Source organism: Tachyglossus aculeatus, chromosome 16 (genome assembly GCF_015852505.1).
Source record: "Tachyglossus aculeatus isolate mTacAcu1 chromosome 16, mTacAcu1.pri, whole genome shotgun sequence".
Lineage (NCBI taxonomy): Eukaryota > Metazoa > Chordata > Mammalia > Monotremata > Tachyglossidae > Tachyglossus > Tachyglossus aculeatus.
The window spans coordinates 6,445,313-6,463,596 of record NC_052081.1 but is presented as its reverse complement, the minus strand read 5'-3'; the positions used below and the strand labels follow the sequence as shown (position 1 = coordinate 6,463,596).

General features: G+C 45.3%; 1 protein-coding gene across 1 annotated transcript in view; it reads right to left on the bottom strand.

Annotated features, from left to right (window-relative positions):
* Positions 1-8,509: 8,509 nt before the first annotated feature.
* MROH9 (maestro heat like repeat family member 9) overlaps positions 8,510-18,284 on the bottom strand; it is a 79,324-nt gene continuing 69,549 nt past the window's right edge. The window contains 6 exon segments of the mRNA XM_038758589.1: positions 8,510-9,146; positions 9,740-9,802; positions 11,082-11,184; positions 11,438-11,554; positions 14,019-14,171; positions 15,992-16,168. Of these exon segments, the coding sequence (XP_038614517.1) occupies positions 8,824-9,146; positions 9,740-9,802; positions 11,082-11,184; positions 11,438-11,554; positions 14,019-14,171; positions 15,992-16,168 (936 nt within the window). The 3' untranslated portion in view covers positions 8,510-8,823.

The following is an 18,284-nucleotide window of genomic DNA, read 5'->3' as shown; positions in this document are numbered from 1 at the left end:
AGTGATCTCTTCACAGCTCTCCCACTCCAATTCCTTTGCTTTTTTTTTTTTTCCTCCAAGGTCTTCTTACCTAGCGGGAGCAGGAGGAAAAACAAGAGTACGATTGGCAGAAGCAAGAGTAAGGAAAGATGAATTGCTCCATCACTGCTTATGTATAGACCTACCTATTCAAAAGCAGATGGTTTAGTGGATAGAGCAGGGGCCTGGGAATCAGAAGATAATGAGTCTAATCCAGGCTCTGTCACTTGTCTGCTGTGTGGCCTTGGACAGGTCACTTCACTTCCTGGTGCCTCAGTTACCTCATCTATAAAATGGGGATTATGACTGTGAGCCCCACGTGGGACAGGGACTGTGTCCAAACCAATTTGCTTGTCTCCACCCCACAGCTTAATGCCTGGCACATAGAAAACAAATTTCACAATTATTATTACCTACATCCACCCCTTATGTCATCATTCATTCAGTTGTCTTGCTGCTCAGGGTAGGGGGGAACCACTTAGCAACTTCCCCTAGGGCCCTGCATCTTTTTCACCCTCCAAACCTGAGAGGGGTGGTTAAAGTGTCATTCTGTTCGGCTTAAGGATCAGCTGGAGAGGTGGCTTGAAGGAGAGCCCTTGGGAGGGCTTTATTCTCCTGTCCATTTTTCTTCAATAGCTTGGAGATGAACGCAGAAAGGGAATGAAGATAGAACCCTCCAGGTCAGGTCAACACAAGTCAGTGACAGGTGAAAGATTGTCAACTCTAATTTGGGGCTGTGGAGACAGCCTGTCTGGATAACTTGAGGCCCCAAACCTGACTTTTTCTTGTCTTCTGGAGTAATTCCAGCAGAAAGGCAGGCCACTGGAAAGCTCTGGCTTTCCTCCCGGAGTCAAAGATCTGGCCAATTAAGGCTTGATGCTAGCAGAGGAGGGCTCCTCCCTCCTGCCTGAAGGAAAAATAATAATAATTTCCCCGTTTATCTGAGCAATGTGGGGGTTTGAAACATGAATTTTAAAGTCGATTAGCCTATTTGTCAAGGGAAATAAATACTTCTGAGCAATGCCTGATAAATAATTATGGAGATAAGCAAAGAAGCCAAGGGCTTTAAAAATGGGGAGGGCTGCGGTCTGGTGGTTTGAAGTGGGAGGTAGTTCCAGGTTGGAGAAAAGCCTTCAGCAAGAGGTCAGAGGCATTTCTAGTTAATTAGTTAGTGATTTCATTTGAAATTGATATATATTCATTTATGCTGGTGAGTAATATCTCTCTGAGTTCTTTTAACAATTATATTTTCATTAATTAATGTTTCTTTGCTTTTCCTGGGGGATCAAGGATTTTACTTTTGTGTGTCATCCCTACACCCCCAATCCTCAGGTACTTAGAACAACTACCCTGCCCTCAGTAAGTGATCAATTAATACAGTGGTTGATAATGATTATCCATATTATTATTTATCTAACAATGGTATTTATTGACTACCTATTGAATATAGAGTACTAAGTACAAAACATTTGAGAAGGTTCATCAGAAAGAAAACACACATCTAACCTTAAGGAATTTTTAATCTAATGAGGGAGAAAGGCAGACATATATTGTTATACAGTCAACTACTTTATCCTCAAATATTCATAACTACTGTCTGTTATTCTTCTTCCCCTGCTCTTTTTATAAATGATCCATAACAGTGTATAAATGTACGTAAGTGAGTATAAATACATAAGTGCTTTGCATAGCTGTTGTGATTTGGGAGGTGGGAAATTAATTGAGGAAGGCTTTCTGGAGGAGGTAGGATTTTAAAATGGGGAGAGGTGTAGTCTGGAGGTTCTGAAGAGGGCGGGGGTTTTCAGTCAGAAAGAAGAATATGATGATGATGATGATGATGGTATTTGTTAAGTTCTTACTATATAACAGGCACTGTACTAATAGCTGGGGTGGATAAAAGCAAACCAAATTTGGACATAGTCCCTGTCCCATGTTGGGCTCACAACCTCAATCCCCATTTTACAGATGAGGCATCTGAGGCACAGAGAAGTGAAGTGACTTGCCCAAGGTCACACAGCAGACAAGTGGTAGAGAAAGTGGGAGATCAAGAGTGAGGTACAGTTAGAAGATAAGTTTGGGAGGAGCAAGGAGTTCAAGATGAAAAGTAACAGGTAAAGAGAAGGTAAGGTGGCAGAACTGTTTGAGCCAATGGTAAGGAGTTTTTTCTTGATGTATAGGGAAATGAGTGGCCCCTGGAGCTTTCTGAAGAGTGGAGAGCTCTGCATTGGGAAAATTTTAGGAGGATCACACAGGTAGCAGCTTGTTGTATAGACTGAATGGGGGAAGAAATTGGAGCCTGAGACACCAGTGAGGAAGATAATACAGTAGTCTATTTCTGAAACACTCACCTTGTGGAAAGCACTGTACTAGAGAAGCAGCCCAGTATAGTGGATAGAGCAAGGGCCCAGGAGTCAGAAGGTCATGGATTCTAATCCCGGTTCTGCCACTTGTCTGCTATGTGAACTCGGGCAAATCACCTCACTTCTCTGTGCCTCAGTTACCTCATCTGTAAAATGGGGATCGAGACTGTACGCCCCACGTGGGACAGGAACTGTGTCCATCCCGATTGGCTTGTGTCCAAACCCAGCGCTTAGTAGAATGCCTGCATATAGAAAGCACTTAACAAATACCATAATTATTATTTATTATTACTAAAAACACTGGAAAAATAAATAATTACCCTAGTGATGATGATTGATGATGATGATGATGAGGTGGAACAGGAGGGGGATTCTATAGGGTCCCATACTCCTTTTTCTTCTGGGCTATATTCCAGCTCCACCACTTACCTGTTGGATGACCTTGGCTAAATCATTTCCCTCTGTCTCAGTTTCCTCATCTGTAAAATGGAGATTCAACACTTGCTCTCCCTTCTCCCTAGTTAGCCCCCTAGGGAGCCCCCAGGGACTGTGACTGATCTGATTACATGTTATCTACTGCAGCAGTTAGCACAGTGCTTGGCACATAATAAATGCTTAACAAATATCACAGTGATTACTATTATTACTGTTAAATACACCTAGGTCCTGATATGGACTATTGGCCAGCCTAGCCAATCAATCAATCAATCAATCGTATTTATTGAGCGCTTACTATGTGCAGAGCACTGTACTAAGCGCTTGGGAAGTACAAATTGGCAACACATAGAGACAGTCCCTACCCAACAGTGGGCTCACAGTCTAAAAGGGGGAGACAGAGAACAAAACCAAACATACCAACAAAATAAAATAAATAGGATAGAAATGTACAAGCAAAATAAATAGAGTAATAAATATGTACAACCATATATACATATATACAGGTGCTGTGGGGAAGGGAAGGAGGTAAGATGGGGGGATGGAGAGGGGGACGAGGAGGAGAGGAAGGAAGGGGCTCAGTCTGAGAAGGCCTCCTGGAGGAGGTGAGCTCTCAGTAGGGCCTTGAAGGGAGGAAGAGAGCTAGCTTGGCGGATGGGCAGAGGGAGGGCATTCCAGGCCCGGGGGAATGCCCATAACCCAGATTGCAAATTCACCACTGCTGTTTCAACCAACTCAAACACAGGTAACAACCACCATCATTAACACCAATCTTCAACCCGAAAAGCACAGCTCTGCAAAGGCTGTAAAGGGTTGAATATAAATACTTAATGGTTTGTCTTTCAAGGGGGCAGTTAAAGGCATTTCTTACTTTGGAAAATTCTGAGATATTATCTGAGGCAGGCTTGCTCAGCAAGGTCTCAGGGCCTAGCAAAATCTAGATAAGGTATCAAAGCACTGAGTTGGTAATTGCCCTAGAAATGAATGGGTAAGTGCTTGAATTTTCTCCAATTTAGTTTAAAGACCATTTATTTCTTTAAATGATGAAGTTGCAACTCTACTCTGTCCCTGCATTATATAATAAGTGACAAGTGAGCAAATAATGATTGCCATGTCCCATTTCCAGCCCTCTGAATGAACGTAAGTCACGACCTGGTTTTAGTCACTGAAGATATCTCCAGGCATGAAGCCCAATCAGGTGCCTTTAATCAGATGAAGAAAGCTTTCCCTACCAACAGTCACTCTCTCAGATTGGATCAGGTCATTTTCCATCCCAGAGATGGTTTAATTGGAGAGAGTGGTCTCTTGAATCAGGGAGAGGGCCACTGTTTGGATGAGGAAATAGAACAAGGAATTTCCCTGATGGTTGACTCTGTGAAGAAAGAATTCTGATTTGTGAAGTGAGTGCGGCTCAGTGGAAAAGAGCATGGGCTTTGGAGTCAGAGGTCATGGGTTCAAATCCTGGCTCTGCCAATTGTCAGCTGTGTGACTTTGGGCAAGTCACTTCTCTGTGCCTCAGTTACCTCATCTGTAAAATGAGGATTAAGATTGTGAGCCCCCGTGGGACAACCTGATCACCTTGTAACCTCCCCAGTGCTTAGAACAGTGCTTTGCACATAGTAAGCACTTAATAAATGCCATAATTATTACATCTCATCAAGAAGTGAAAGCACTGGTGCTGACTGCGACCACGAAAACCTCAGTGGAAAACCCAGAAATTCAAACTCAACTCCTTTATGCTGTCATTAAAATTCTGGACTGGTATTTTGAGTTATTTGGGTAAAAGCATAAGGCAAAGAGATGATCTCTATCTGACAGCTGCACTTCAAGATCCACCATATCTCTAGATAATAACTGTGGTATTTGCTAAGCGCTTACCATGTGCTAAGCACTGTTCTAAGCACTGGGGTACATATGAGATCATTGGGTTGGACACAGTCCCTGTCCCACATGGGATTCATTGTTTTAATCATCACTTTCCAGACAAGGTAACTGAGGCATCGAGAGGTTAAGTGACTTGCCCAGGGTCACACAGCAGACACATGGCAGAGCTGGAATTAGGACCCATGTCCTCTGGTTCCCAGGCCTGTAGTCTTTCCACTAGGCCGTGCTTTGCCTGAGACCCGAGGAGGCAGAGTCATCCGAATTCCTAGCAGAATGGAAGTGTTGGGTCATCTAAAATGCTTCCAGAGTTGGGTTCAGACCATGGAAACGGGGGCATAGGGTCTGTTGGAGAGGGGTCCTCCCCAGTTGTTTGCTAGTAAGGGGAATTCCATTTACTCTATTTACACGTTCCTGTCCCGGGATTGTTGGATTGGGCTGCTGCCTTCGTAGCCGTTGACGAAAGCGGCGGGAGTTAGGCACATTCCAGCAAGAGAAATTGGCTGGATTGGAAAAACAACCCTCCCTTCCTTCGAAGTCTAGTTGTGAAATGCCAACTAGGCGACCTGTGAAAACAAGTCAGGTCGTCTGCAGAGGGTTCAGGGTGAGCCAGCAATTGGGTTATTGGGGTCTCCCTGTGCTGTCAACTCTGGGGAATCCCGTGACAGAGGCCTCTCTCCCTTCTCAGAAATGCAAGGAGGGTCCACCATCACAAGGCCCCATGAGGTTCTGTTGGTCAGACCAGGCGCCCACTCCTTCCCCTGCTGGAGGAGCAGAGTCATCAGCAGTCGCTACCATCGCACCCGTTAGTCCTTGGTTATGAATTGCTCCATGATAATAATAATAATTATATTTGTTAAGTGCTTATTTATGTGCCAGGCACTGTACTAAACACGGTGGTGGATACAAGCAAATTGGGTTGGACACAGTCCCAGGCCCATGAGGGACTTCCAGTCGCAATCCCCATTTTACAGATAAGGTAACTGAGGCACAGAGAAGTGAAGTGACTTACTTGCTCAAGGTCACAAAGCAGACAAGTAGCAGAGCTGGGATTAGAACCCATGACCTTCTGACTTCCAGGCCTGTGCTCTATCCACTAAGCCACACTGCTTCTTCCGTCTCCCCCACCCTCCTAGCCCTGGAGCAAGGTGGATACTGGAGCTACTCCACTCATTGTACTTCATTTCGGAATTGTCTGTTTCTTAACATCTCTTACTTCTTTCCCATGTGCCTATATTCTCCCTCTTAGACTGTGAGCCCCATGTGGGACAGGGACTAAGTCTGTATCCCACCCTAGAGTCCAGCACAGTGCTTGACACAAAGGAAACAATTGATAAAATCCACCATTATTCCCCTAATGCTTAGCCCAGTAGTTAATGCCTAATTGATCAAGCTGGTTCCAGGCATGCATCAAGGGTTGGCAGCAAGGGGTGGCAGGGTAAGCGCTTAGTACAGTGCTCTGCACACAGTAAGTGCTCAATCAATACGATTGAATGAATGAATGAATGAATGAGATACCCCAGTTCCAAATGGAAATGCAATGGCAGCCACTGATCAGGGAAGATGGGCCGACTTCCAGCTCTGCTAAGAAGATTGCTTAGAGCCCGGAATCACTGGCAGAACCACCGTAGGGAAAAGGGCCCTGCAAATCCAATCAAAGATTACTTTGGGAATAGGCTTTGGCACCAGTTACGGGGATCTGGAACACTTTTATTAGTTCACACAAAGGTCCAATAATAAAAACCAACCCAGGGTCCTCCCGGGATGGATGTCTCAGGGTCCCTAAGTCACCTCCCCGCAACAATACTCAGTCCTTCTACCTTCTGCCATCCCCAAACTCCCTACCCCAATCAATCAATCAATCATATTTATTGAGCGCTTACTGTGTGCAGAGCACTGTACTAAGCGCTTGGGAAGTACAAGTTGGCAACATATAGAGACAGTCCCTACCCAACAGTGGGCTCACAGTCTAAAAGACTGTGCTACATGCTCCATGCTCCACCCCCAGAAGGGGAGTGATACATGCAGATGTAGAACCATGACCTAGTAGAAAGAGCACACTCCTGGGAGTCAGAGGAAGTGGGTTCTAATCCTGGTTCTGCCATATGTCTGCTGTGTGACCTTGGGCAAATCACTTAACTTCTCTATGTATCAGTTAATTCATCAGTAAAATGGGGATCAAGTCTATGAGCCCCATGTGGAACAACATCTGTGTCCAACCTAATTACCTTGTATCTACCCCAGCACTTAGAACAGTGCTTGGCACATACAAAGAGCTTAACAAATACCCCAATTATTATTATTATTATTCAGACTTTCTGTGGCATCCTGACCCAAAGTATGCCAGAGCTCTCTTGGGGTCACTGGAATAATAATAATAATCATAATGGCATTTGTTAAGTGCTTACTGTGTGCCAGGCAGTGCTAAATAGAATGGAGTATAAAGACTCTGTGTGGTCAGAAACCACTAATCAGTCTCACCTAAATCATTTGTTAATGGACACTGTCTTGATATCAATTAAAACCCTGGGATATAGTCCAAAAAAGCCTGTATAGTAAAAATGGACTCTCAATTTAATCATAAACAGCCCTTGCTTTTCCAGTTGCAAGTTTGTATTTGTGCCAAGGCTAAGAATCTAAGAAGTGTCTCTGTTGGGAGGGAGGCATCAGTGCTGTTTAAAAATCCAATGCCAGAGTTGGGAAGGGAGAGACAGTCCAGCAATGCTCAGGTTACTGATTTATGCTTCCTTCAGATCCAGATTCCAGCTGCCCGGTTCTCCTAGACTCTCCTGTCTCCTGACTTCTAGACAGGGAGAGAGCCCGGGGTCAGGCAAGACCCAGAATCTGGGGGTACTGAGGCTCCTGGGGTAAAGCTCTCTGATGAACCTATCATTAAATTACCGGGCAACCATGCCAAAGGATAATTTTACCAGACAGAGGTGTCACCAGGGTAACCCCCGACCTCTCTGTAACATAGGAGAATCTCAAGGGTGGTAGGACATTTTGCCTAGGTTCTGAGAAGTTCCTCCTTATCCAGAGGTTGGGGCAAGTTGGGTAGCAGCCTTGGACACCCCACAAAAGAGAGCTCTGCTTTGGATGACACCAGCCTTGTACAGCTGACTTCCCCAGCAATGCCCCTGACATTCATTCTCCTCCCCGCCAAGCCTGATGTGCCCACGGTTACCTCAGGTTGCCCACGAATCAGGTTGCCCACAGCTTAGGTGGCACAACAAGGAAAAGATGGGTAATCACTCTCCCCCATCCCCACCCCAACACAGCATTTATATAGCCTTATACTGTTGCTTCCCCTACCTGTAATTTCTTTCAATTTCTATCTCCTCCACAAGACTGTAAGTTCCTTAAGAACAGGGATCATGTCTCCCAACTGTGTTGTACTCTCCAAAATGCTTAGATGATCACTCTGCACAAAGTAGGTGTTCAGTAAATACCAGTGATTGACTGATATGAATGCCTGTGGTGGGATGACTGGCCAGCATCAGCCCAACTCAAAACACAGTAGCCCTCTCTTGGAACTGAGTCAATCTAGATCTTTCTAACCTGTGCCTCAAAGCGTCAATGCAACATTGTCCAGAAAATTCCTCTCCTCCAACTCTGACAATTTCATCTGGTCTCAGTGAGTCTTAGAGTGGCTTATGGGCCAGGCCACATTATTTTGGGGGGGAGGGAGGGAGAAGGGACAGCGAATCAGAGAGTTGTTTTTTTTTTCCAAGTAACCCCTAATCCTTCCCCACAGTAATGACACACTATTGCATGCTAGCAGGTTCCACACCTAATGTATCTGGCCATGTCCTTAGATTACCTATATTTGAAAAAAAAGTAAAACAAAAAAAAGTTATCTTGGCTCATTCAGAACTTCAGAATGTTTTACCCCTTCCACACTTGCAGAAAAATTATTCTCGCTGGTCATTTATTTACAGATTTAATACCATACTCCACAGGTGGGAACTCTGGCCAGTCCTGGACCCATCCCTGCAGTAGATTTCCAGGGAAAGTTAAAACTTTGCCACAGAATTAGGAGCTCATAATGGGACTCTTTCAACGTTGGCTGAGCTTTTTCTGAGCAGAGAGGCCTACAGCCAGGGTCCAGTCAGCCAAGACAGAGCACACATCAGGTTCTCCTGGCTACGGTCACTGGGGGCAACGTGAAGATCTCAGATGCTTCCGACAGGATATCCAAGCTTGGCTCTATTCCATCTTGGTGGGCTATCACGTTAATCACTAAATCACTTTGGCTGTCTTGATAGGATTGCTTTCCTTCATAGTTATAGATGAGGGCCGAGTCCCTGAAGTACATGAAGCTGAACATTCTCCGGAGGCTCTGTTTGAAGTTGGAGGTCGACATTTCAATGGCCAGGTCCTTAAATAACCTGCGAGTCCGTTCGGCCACCTGGACCACCGTGGGGTCTTGATCGTTTAGCAGTTTTTCTAGAGCTGCAACCATGGAAAGAAAGCTGGCCCATTCCATGCGCAAGAACTCCAACCTGCCCCACAACCCAACTCTCCCTGGGTAGTGTCCCATATCTGTTTGTTTGTTTTTTTTTAAATAATGGTATTCATTAAGAGCTTCTTATGTGTCAAGTACTGCTCTAAGCACTGGGGTAGAAAAACAGTCCCTGTCCCAGATGGGACTTACAGTCTAAGTAGGAGAGATGTCCGGTATTCAATCCCCATTTTACCAATGAGTCAACTGAGTCACTGAAAAATGATTTGCCCAAGTCACAAAGCAGGCAGAGCTAGGATTAGAACTCAGATCCCCTGACACCCAGGCCCCTGGGTGCCCCACTAGGGCATGCTGATTCTCAGCTTTACACCTTCATCCAAGCTCACCAGTAGGGTCATGCCTAGGGATATACTGATGAGAAAATGTCTCCTGGGGAGTCAGGGATGGGGGGGCCAGACCAGCAGCCCACTGAAGTTAACCACCCACTGCTCCTTTTAGGAATGGCCCAAACTGATGCTGATCCTCACCAAGGTTACTGAACTTAGGCCCCCACATCAACACACAGGCAAGGACAATGACTTACCCTCCAGCATGATCTCAATTTCATCACTGAGTAATATGTGGCCACCCAGTTTTGCCAGGTACCCTAGGAGGAACATTACCATTCAAATCCACATCTCAATACTTTGCAGGTTCTCACCTAAGGACTGGCTACCTTTGGGTCTTTCACCAGAATGGGAGCTTCTAGACCCTCTTAAGGTAAGGCTGGGGAATTTTAGTTTCAAAAGGCAAGGGGAAACTTTTCCAGCTCAGCAGACTCAAAGAATCATCCAAATTCATCTACTTGTCTGTCCACATCCCCACTCTCATTATTGGGATGTTTAAGCACTTATATTATGTGCCAAGCACTGTACTGAGCACTGAGGGTGATAAAGGATATGGTCCCTGTGCCTCATGGGACTCAGTCTAGAGAAGAGGGAGAATGGCTATTTAATCCCCATTTTAAAATTGAAGAAACTGAGGCCCAGGTAAATTAATAATAATAATAATAATAATAATAATAATGGCATTTATTAAGTGCTTACTACATGCAAAAGTACTGTTCTAAGCACTGGGGAGGTTACAAGATGATCAGGCTGTCCCTCATGGGGCTCACAGTCTTAATCCCATTTTACAGATGGGGTAACTGAGGCACAGAGAAGTTAAGTGACTTGCCCAAAGTCACACAGCTGACAATTGGTGGAGCTGGGATTTGAACCCATGACCTCTGGCTCCAAAGCCTCTGCTGTTTCCTACTGAGTCATGCTGCTTCTCTAAGTGACCTTCCCAAAGTCAGTGGTATAGTCAGGATTAGAACCTAAATCCTCTGACACCCAGGCCTATGCTCTTTCCACTACTTCCGCTTCTCAGGTAAGCAAAGCTCTTAAACCATTTCCATTCATCTCCCAAATCCTGTCCACCCATCTTCCCTACTGCCCTTATATACAGAAGCAGTGTGACTGAGTGGAAAGAGCACGGGCTTGGGAGTCAGAGGTTGTGGGCTCTAATCCTGGTTTCACCACTTATTAACTGTGTGACTTTGGGCAAGTCACTTAACTTCTCTGTGCTTCAGTTACCTCATCTGTCAAATGGGGATGAAGACTGTGCACCCCATGTGGGACAACCTGATTACCTTTCATCTACCCCAGCATTTAGAACAGTGCTTGGCACATAGTAAGAACACCAAAAAATACCATTATTATTATTATTATTATCTCCAACAACTTCCTCTCCTCATGTGGCAAGCCTCCTTCCTCCTTTCAATTCACATCTCGTGTCGGTTGAGGGAAATTTAGCCTGGGTGCGATGAGATTAGTGGTTCCCATTTTTGGGCCTTGAGTCCCCTATTCATACCTTGTGAAAGTGTTTTCTCTTTATTATTTTACCTATAAAAATGACAGCTGCTCTTCTTAGATAAGCTCGGGAGCTCTTGAAGAATCCTAAGCTTTCGGATATCAATTCTGTAATGTAGGTCCCATGACTACTGAACTGGGAAGAGAGGGAAAAATAAGAAGCCCTTCAGTAATGAAAAGGTATATCCTCCCTACTAGGAGCTAAGCTGGGGAAAGAGATCATCCACTCTCCAAACGGGGGGCCAGAGAGCACAAAACAAACTGGAAATCTTGTTTTTCTTCCTTATGACATTGTGGTTCCTCATGGGATTCCCTGGAGGACTCTGGGAACTTAATCTCCAGAATGAGAAACTCTGCTCCATACCAGTGAAAACCCACAGTTTACTTACCAGACTTTTACAGATGTTGAGAACCACTATCTCGAATCTGTAACTCTTGTCTGTGAGCAAAGAGGCTGTTGTCCACTTCAAATACGGAGCACAGATGTTCAGTGTATATTTACAGGCCTGGGAGATGGAAAGAGAGGGAGGGAGGGGGTGAATGGTAGAGGAAGAAATGTTTTCTTCTGGAAACTGATGACTTACAGATTGGTGGGACCAATCTGTGGTCCAGCGTGTAGGCATCCTGTCTTCCTTTTCTGTCTACCACTGCTCCTGGCAAAGAGATCATAAAATGTTCTGCTCCCAGTAAGTGCTCAATAAATATAATTGCTTGATGGATTTAGATACTGGGTATTTTGTTGAGCTGGTGATCACTATGCCAAGTTGAAGACTGATCCAACATTAGGATGCTGTAGGCTTTAGGGTTAGAAGCCTAAAGGGCTTAGGTTTAGATTATCAATCAACGAAATTTCAATCAACGGTATTTACTGAACACCTACTGTGTGCAAAGCATCTAAACACTTGGTAGAGTACAATACAACAAAATTGGTAGAAATGTTCCCTTCCCACAGGACCCTTACAGTATAGAGAGGGAGACAGATATTGATAGAAATAGATTACAGATCGGTACACAAGTGCTGTGGGGCAGGCGCTAGGGTGAATATCAAATGCTTAAAGGGTTCAGTTCCAAGTGCACATGCAATGCAGAAGGGAGAGAGAGTAGGGGAAAAGAGGGCTTAGTCGGGGAAGGTCTCTTGCAGGAGATGTGACCTTAGCCGGGACAAGAACCCAGGTCCTTCTGTCTCCCAGGCCTGTACTCTATCTGCTAAGCCATGCTGCTACTCAGACTTGATAGACTGCTACTGCTAGAGGGTAGGAGGCAGAGGAGGAGTCTGCAAAAGAGACTGAGAAGGAGTAGTCAAAGAGACAGGAGGAGAACTAGCAGAGGACAGTATCAGTGAAACTACAGCTAAATGTTTCCAGGTGTAGGGGGTAGGTAGTCCATAGTGTCGAAGGCATCTGAGAGGTTGAGAAGGATGAGGATTATTTTATATCATCCCCAACAATTAGTATGGTGCTTGGCCCAAAGTAAGCACTTAGATTCTTTTTATTATTATTATTACCATTATTATTATTACTATCACTACTATTACAGTCTTACTAGGGTTTTTAATCTACTCTCTGGACATCAGTGATCTCTTAGCCACTCAGCAACATTGTGATATTGTCCAAAGGAAAAGTGTTGAAAGAAAACCAACATCTTTTCACCTTTCATTGATTTGAAACCCAATATCCATTTAAGTGTTTCTTTTCATCCCTGACTCAAAAGATTAAAAGGGAACTTGGAATGGAGTTAATTTGGTCTCAGTTCCCCTCCATAATGGCATACTGGCTTGAGCAGACAAGTCAGGCAACCGTGATGGGTACTTTCTCGGCCGTGTCTTCTGATAAGCTGAATACTATTAATCCTACCACTGCTATTTAGTGGTCATTTTACTGAAATGGTGTTTATTGGGCACTACTGTATGCACGCACTGTACTAAACTCTGGGTAAAATAGACATGGGTGAAAATTAGACAAAGTTCTTTGCTCTCAAGGGGCTCTCAATCTAAGAATAAGGGAGAGGAGTTTCCTCATCTGTAAAATCAGGATAGCATTCTGCTCTTTGTACTTAGACTGTGAGCCCCACGTCCGACAGGGACTGTACCCAACCTGAATATCTTGTAACTAGCCTATCACCTAGGATAGTGTTTGTCACACAGTAAGTGCTTAAAAAATAGAAGGAGAAGGAGAAGGGTCCAATATTTACAGTCACAATTAAAGCGGGGAAGCCACAGCCTTCCGGCCTTCTGAAATTTGAGAAGGTGTCACGGTGTTGCTGTTTCCTCACCTTCCCAGATGGAGAAGGAGGTGGATGATGGGTGTTCTGGTGATATGGTGGGAGGCAGTTTGCCCTCCTCCCCTTCCCTTCTCTATGCCTGTCTAGACTGTAGTCCCTAAGGTCACCCAGAACAGCAGAGGATAGGGAGGTAGAGATGGGGAGAGACTGAATTTGACAGAGAGCCAGGTGGGGCAGAGAAAGAGGGGAGGGACATCCCCACTTGGGGGTAAAGGTCAAATTCAAGTCTAGCAGTGCAGACCCCCTATTGGAGAGCAGTTTCCAACCCTTCCATAGACAGGGAGAAGACCATGTCCAACTTGATTAGCTTGTATCTACCCCAGCGCTTAGTAGCATGCTACTAAGAGCTTAACAAATACCACTGGAAAAAAAAAAGAAAAAAAGAGTTTGGAGCTGGGTAACAGCTCTGCCACATGAGAATCAATCAATCAATCAATTTGTTGAGCGTTTATTGTGCTCAGTGCACTGCACAAAGCACTAGGGAGAATACAATAGAGTTGGTAGACGCAATCCCTGCCTTCAAGGATCTTACGATCTAGTAGATTGACTAAAATGGAAATTTCAGGTGGGAATCAAATCACTTCCAGGTAGTCAGGCTATGAATGAAATGGACTGGACACAGTTTCACACCCTAAAAAGAGAATCTAGGGCCTGAGAAATTAGGAAAAGAGTCTAGGTACATGCACTCACTTCAACCACAGCCTTCTTCTTATCTTCCAGGAAAAGAATCAAAGGGACCAGAGCTTTGAAGACTGCATCCTTCAACAGCCAAGAGTACTCGTTCATGTCTTTTAGCAACTCCCCAAAATGCAGGATGGACAAGGCCCTGACGGAAGCCAGACCCTGAAGAACAGGTGCAGAAGGAGAGTGTGGTCAAACAGAATTTCTTTCCTTTTGCTCCATGGTGTTATTGGCTCCCAAGGATCATGGAATCCAGGGTGGGTTCATCTGGATGGGATCCACCTCTCTGGTTCTGACTGCGGGATTTTGGTGTTTCGCCTGGGGCCGGTGTCTTGCACAATGGTTCTGTTTTTCAACCAGCGCTACTAGGACCACTACCATCACTAGTAGTAGTAGTTGTTGTTGTGGTATTTGTTAAACACTTACTATGTGCCAGGTGCCATGCTAAGCGCTGGGGTGGATACAAACAAATAGGGTTGGACATATCCCTGTCCCACATGGGGCTCACAGTCTTAATCCCCCATTTTACAGATGGGGTGACTGAGGCACAAAGAAGTTAAGTGACTTACCCAAGGTCACAGAGCAGACAAGTGGTGGAGCTGGGACTAGGATCCAGATCTTTCTGACTTTCAGGCCCATGCTCTAACCACTAGGCAAGGCTGCTTCTCTTAGTGTAATAGCAGTATATAGCTATAATTCTATTTATTCTGACGGTTCTGACACCAGTCTACATGTTTTGCTTTGTTGTCTGTCTCCCCCTTCTAGTCTGTGAGCCCACTGTTGGGTAGGGGCCATCTCTATATGTTGCCGACTTGTACTTCCCAAGCGCTTAGTCCAGTGCTCTGCACACAGTAAGCGCTCAATAAATATGATTGAATGAATGAATGAATAGTAGGAATGGGAACTATTGAGTAACCACTGAAAGTAATGCACTGTACTAACTGCTTGGGCTAGTCTAGCAGAAGCCAGACACCCATGCCAGTTCGCTTAATAAGGGAAGAGGTGATTAATCTGATTGTTTCCTTGTTTTTGTGGGGTCTTGAGGTTCTCCACCTAACAGGCAGAAAGCCATTCCCCTCTCACCTCTCTCTTCCATCCTGAATCACTGGACCTCAGAGGGGCAAATTCCAGCTGCACTGTTCTCTCACACCAAAACAGCATAGGAAGCTGCATAAACTAGTGGAAAAAACAGGACCTGGGAGTCTCAGGACCTGGGTTCTAATCCTGCCTCTGCCACTTGCCTGTTGTGTGACCTTGGGCAAGTCACTGAACTTCTCTCTGCCTCAGTTTCCTCAACAGCAAATTGGGGTTTCAATTCCTGTTCTCCCCCCTACTTAGACTGTGAGCCTTGTGTGGGACAGGTACTGTACCCAGCCTGATTAAGTCGTATCTGCACCAGCACTTAGAACAATACTCAGCACCTAGTAACACTTAGTGCAGTGCTTTGCACACAGTATGTGCTCAATAAATACAATTGAATGAATGAATGAACACTTAACAAATGCCATTAGAAAAAAGAGCAACAAAAAAACCCCAGAAGACTGAATCAATCAATCAGTGGGGTTTATTGAGTGCTTACTGTGTGCAGAGCACAACACTATGCCTGAGAGTTGGCATTGCATTTACACACACCCCCTCATGCTCAGTTAAGGTCTTACTGGTGGCCCTCTCTCCTTAAGATAGTTCTCATCCGCTGGGCCATAGGTGTGAAACGACACATGCCCTGGGCACCAGGGAAGAAGTAATCACTCCACCAGAAGAATGAGTCGAGAGGGCAAAAGAGAGGAAAGCAAAAAGCCATCACCAAGACAGGCACCTAATGGGAGGAAGAAGGAAATTTCGAGGTGGCCAGGGAGAAAGGCATTAAGACTTTCCCCCTAACCAGGTCAGTCTCTGCCTATAACCACCATTACCGGGAAACCAGTCATCTCTGAGAGGCTGTGAAACCATTTGGCCTGATTTTCATCAGTCCTCTCGCTTACGTGATCCAGAAGCGGGCAGTAGCTGGAAGCAATTCTGTTGCACACAGAGGCGTAGACCATCTTGTCTAAGATGTTGAGGAGACTTCGGAGAGTTTGCATGGCCTGGATGACCACGGAGCCGTTCTGGGAAGAGAAGGCATCCAGGATGGCTAGCAGCAACTCTGTGGGGTTTTCCATCTGCCCAAAAGGAAAGGCAGGTGAGGGGTGAAGTTCTCGCCATACCGGTCGGGATACGATGGGAGATCCCAGGATGGGGGCCTCCAGGAGGGATGACTGGGCACACAGCCATCATTTGCCAGCTCTGCGATATGAAGTTATGGTCATCTAGCCCATTCCCTTACCCCTGGGCTGATGACATCTAAAACCATACCAGAGATTATTGTCTTTTATCCTAAAGACCTTCTCAATCTCAAGGTTGACCCGCTCAACATCTAACAATCAATCAATCAATCAATCAATCATATTTATTGAGCACTTATTGTGTGCAGAGCACTGTACTAAGCGCTTGGGAAGTACAAGTTGGCAACATATAGAGACAGTCCCTACCCAACAGTGGGCTCACAGTCTAGAAGGGGGAGACAGAGAACAAAACCAAACATACTAACAAAATAAAATAAATAGAAATAAATAGAGTAATAAATATGTACAAACATATATACATATACACAGGTGCTGTGGGGAAGGGAAGGAGGTAAGATGCGGGGGACGGAGAGGGGGACGAGGGGGAGAGGAAGGAAGGGGCTCAGTCTGGGAAGGCCTCCTGGAGGAGATGAGCTCTCAGTAGGGCCTTGAAGGGAGGAAGAGAGCTAGCTTGGCGGATGGGCAGAGGGAGGGCATTCCAGGCCCGGGGGGAGGACGTGGGCCGGGGGTCGATCGAGGGAAGCAGCCCCTAGGCTGGTAGGAAGCTAACACTACTAGAGAGGAGCTGCGCTTTAGTGGAAAGAGCACTAGACTGGAAGGCAGGATACCTGGGCTCTAAACCAGGCTCTGCCACCTACCTATTGGGTGACCTTGGGCAATTCATTTAAATTATCTCTGCCTTGGTTTCCTCTTTGTCATAATGGATATTAAATTCCTGCTCTCCTTCCCTCCTATACTGTGATCCCCATGTGGGACAGGGACTGTCTCCTACCTGATTATCTTTTGTCTATCCCAGCACTTAGTGCAGTGCTTGGCACATAGTAAGTGCTTAACAAATACTGCCACTATGACTGGGAAGGACAGAAGTGTGATAATGTCACTGATCTCCTGTTGAGATATCCCCTGAGCTCTCTGCAAAGCCTTCACGAACAACAGTAATCATGTAGTGAGCATGCCCAGAGCATCGAACTAGGTAATGTTGCTGGTATTTATTAATCGCTTACTATGTGTCAAGCACTGTACTAAGTGCTGGGATAATCAGGTTGGACACAGTTCTTGTCCCAAACGGGGCTCACCATGTAGGTAGGAGGGACAACAGAAACTGAATCCCTATTTTACAGTTGAGGAAACTGAGGCATGGAGAAACTAAGTGACTTGCCCAAGGTCCCGCAGCAGGCAAGTAGCTGTCAGGATTAGAACTCAGGTCCTCTGACTCCTAGGCTGCCTCTGACTCCTAGGGCTGGGCTCTTTCTGCTAGACCAGCCTGTTTCCTTGAACCTGAAGCAAGATTAGGGTCTGGCAAAGGGCCTCCATAGTCTTGCATTCCTGATATCTTGAGTAGATATTTTGGTTTGTTTTTGCAACTGGGAAGAAAGCCTCCTCTTTCTTCCTCTGGCAAAGAAAACAACAATCTGAGCCTGCCAGCTCAGAATGGGAGCTTTGATCCTAAAGCCACCACCTATCCTGAGCTACTGAATCTCAACTCTTTCCTCCAATTTTCAAATCACTGCTAAAACTTCACTTCCTCCAGGAAGCCATCTCAGATTAACTTCACTTCACCCTTAAATCTTGGTAGAAGCAGCGTGGCTTAGCGGAAAGAGACCAGGCTTGGGAGTCAGAGGTTGTGGGTTCTAATCCCTGCCACTTGTCAGCCGTGTGACTTTGGGCAAGTCACTTGACTTCTCTGTGCCTCAGTTACCTCATCTGTAAAATGGGGATTAAGAGTGTGAGCCCCATGTGGGACAATCTAATTACCTTGTATCTATGCCAGCGCTTAGACAGTGCTTGGCACGTAGTAAGTGCTTAATTACTAGCATTATTATTATTATTATTATTCTAAACCTCCTTGTGCGTAGCTCTATTTGTAATGGATTCACGTGCTTGGCATTTCTGCTTTTATGTACCCATTTTCTTTGGCTTCTGTGTTCCTGTC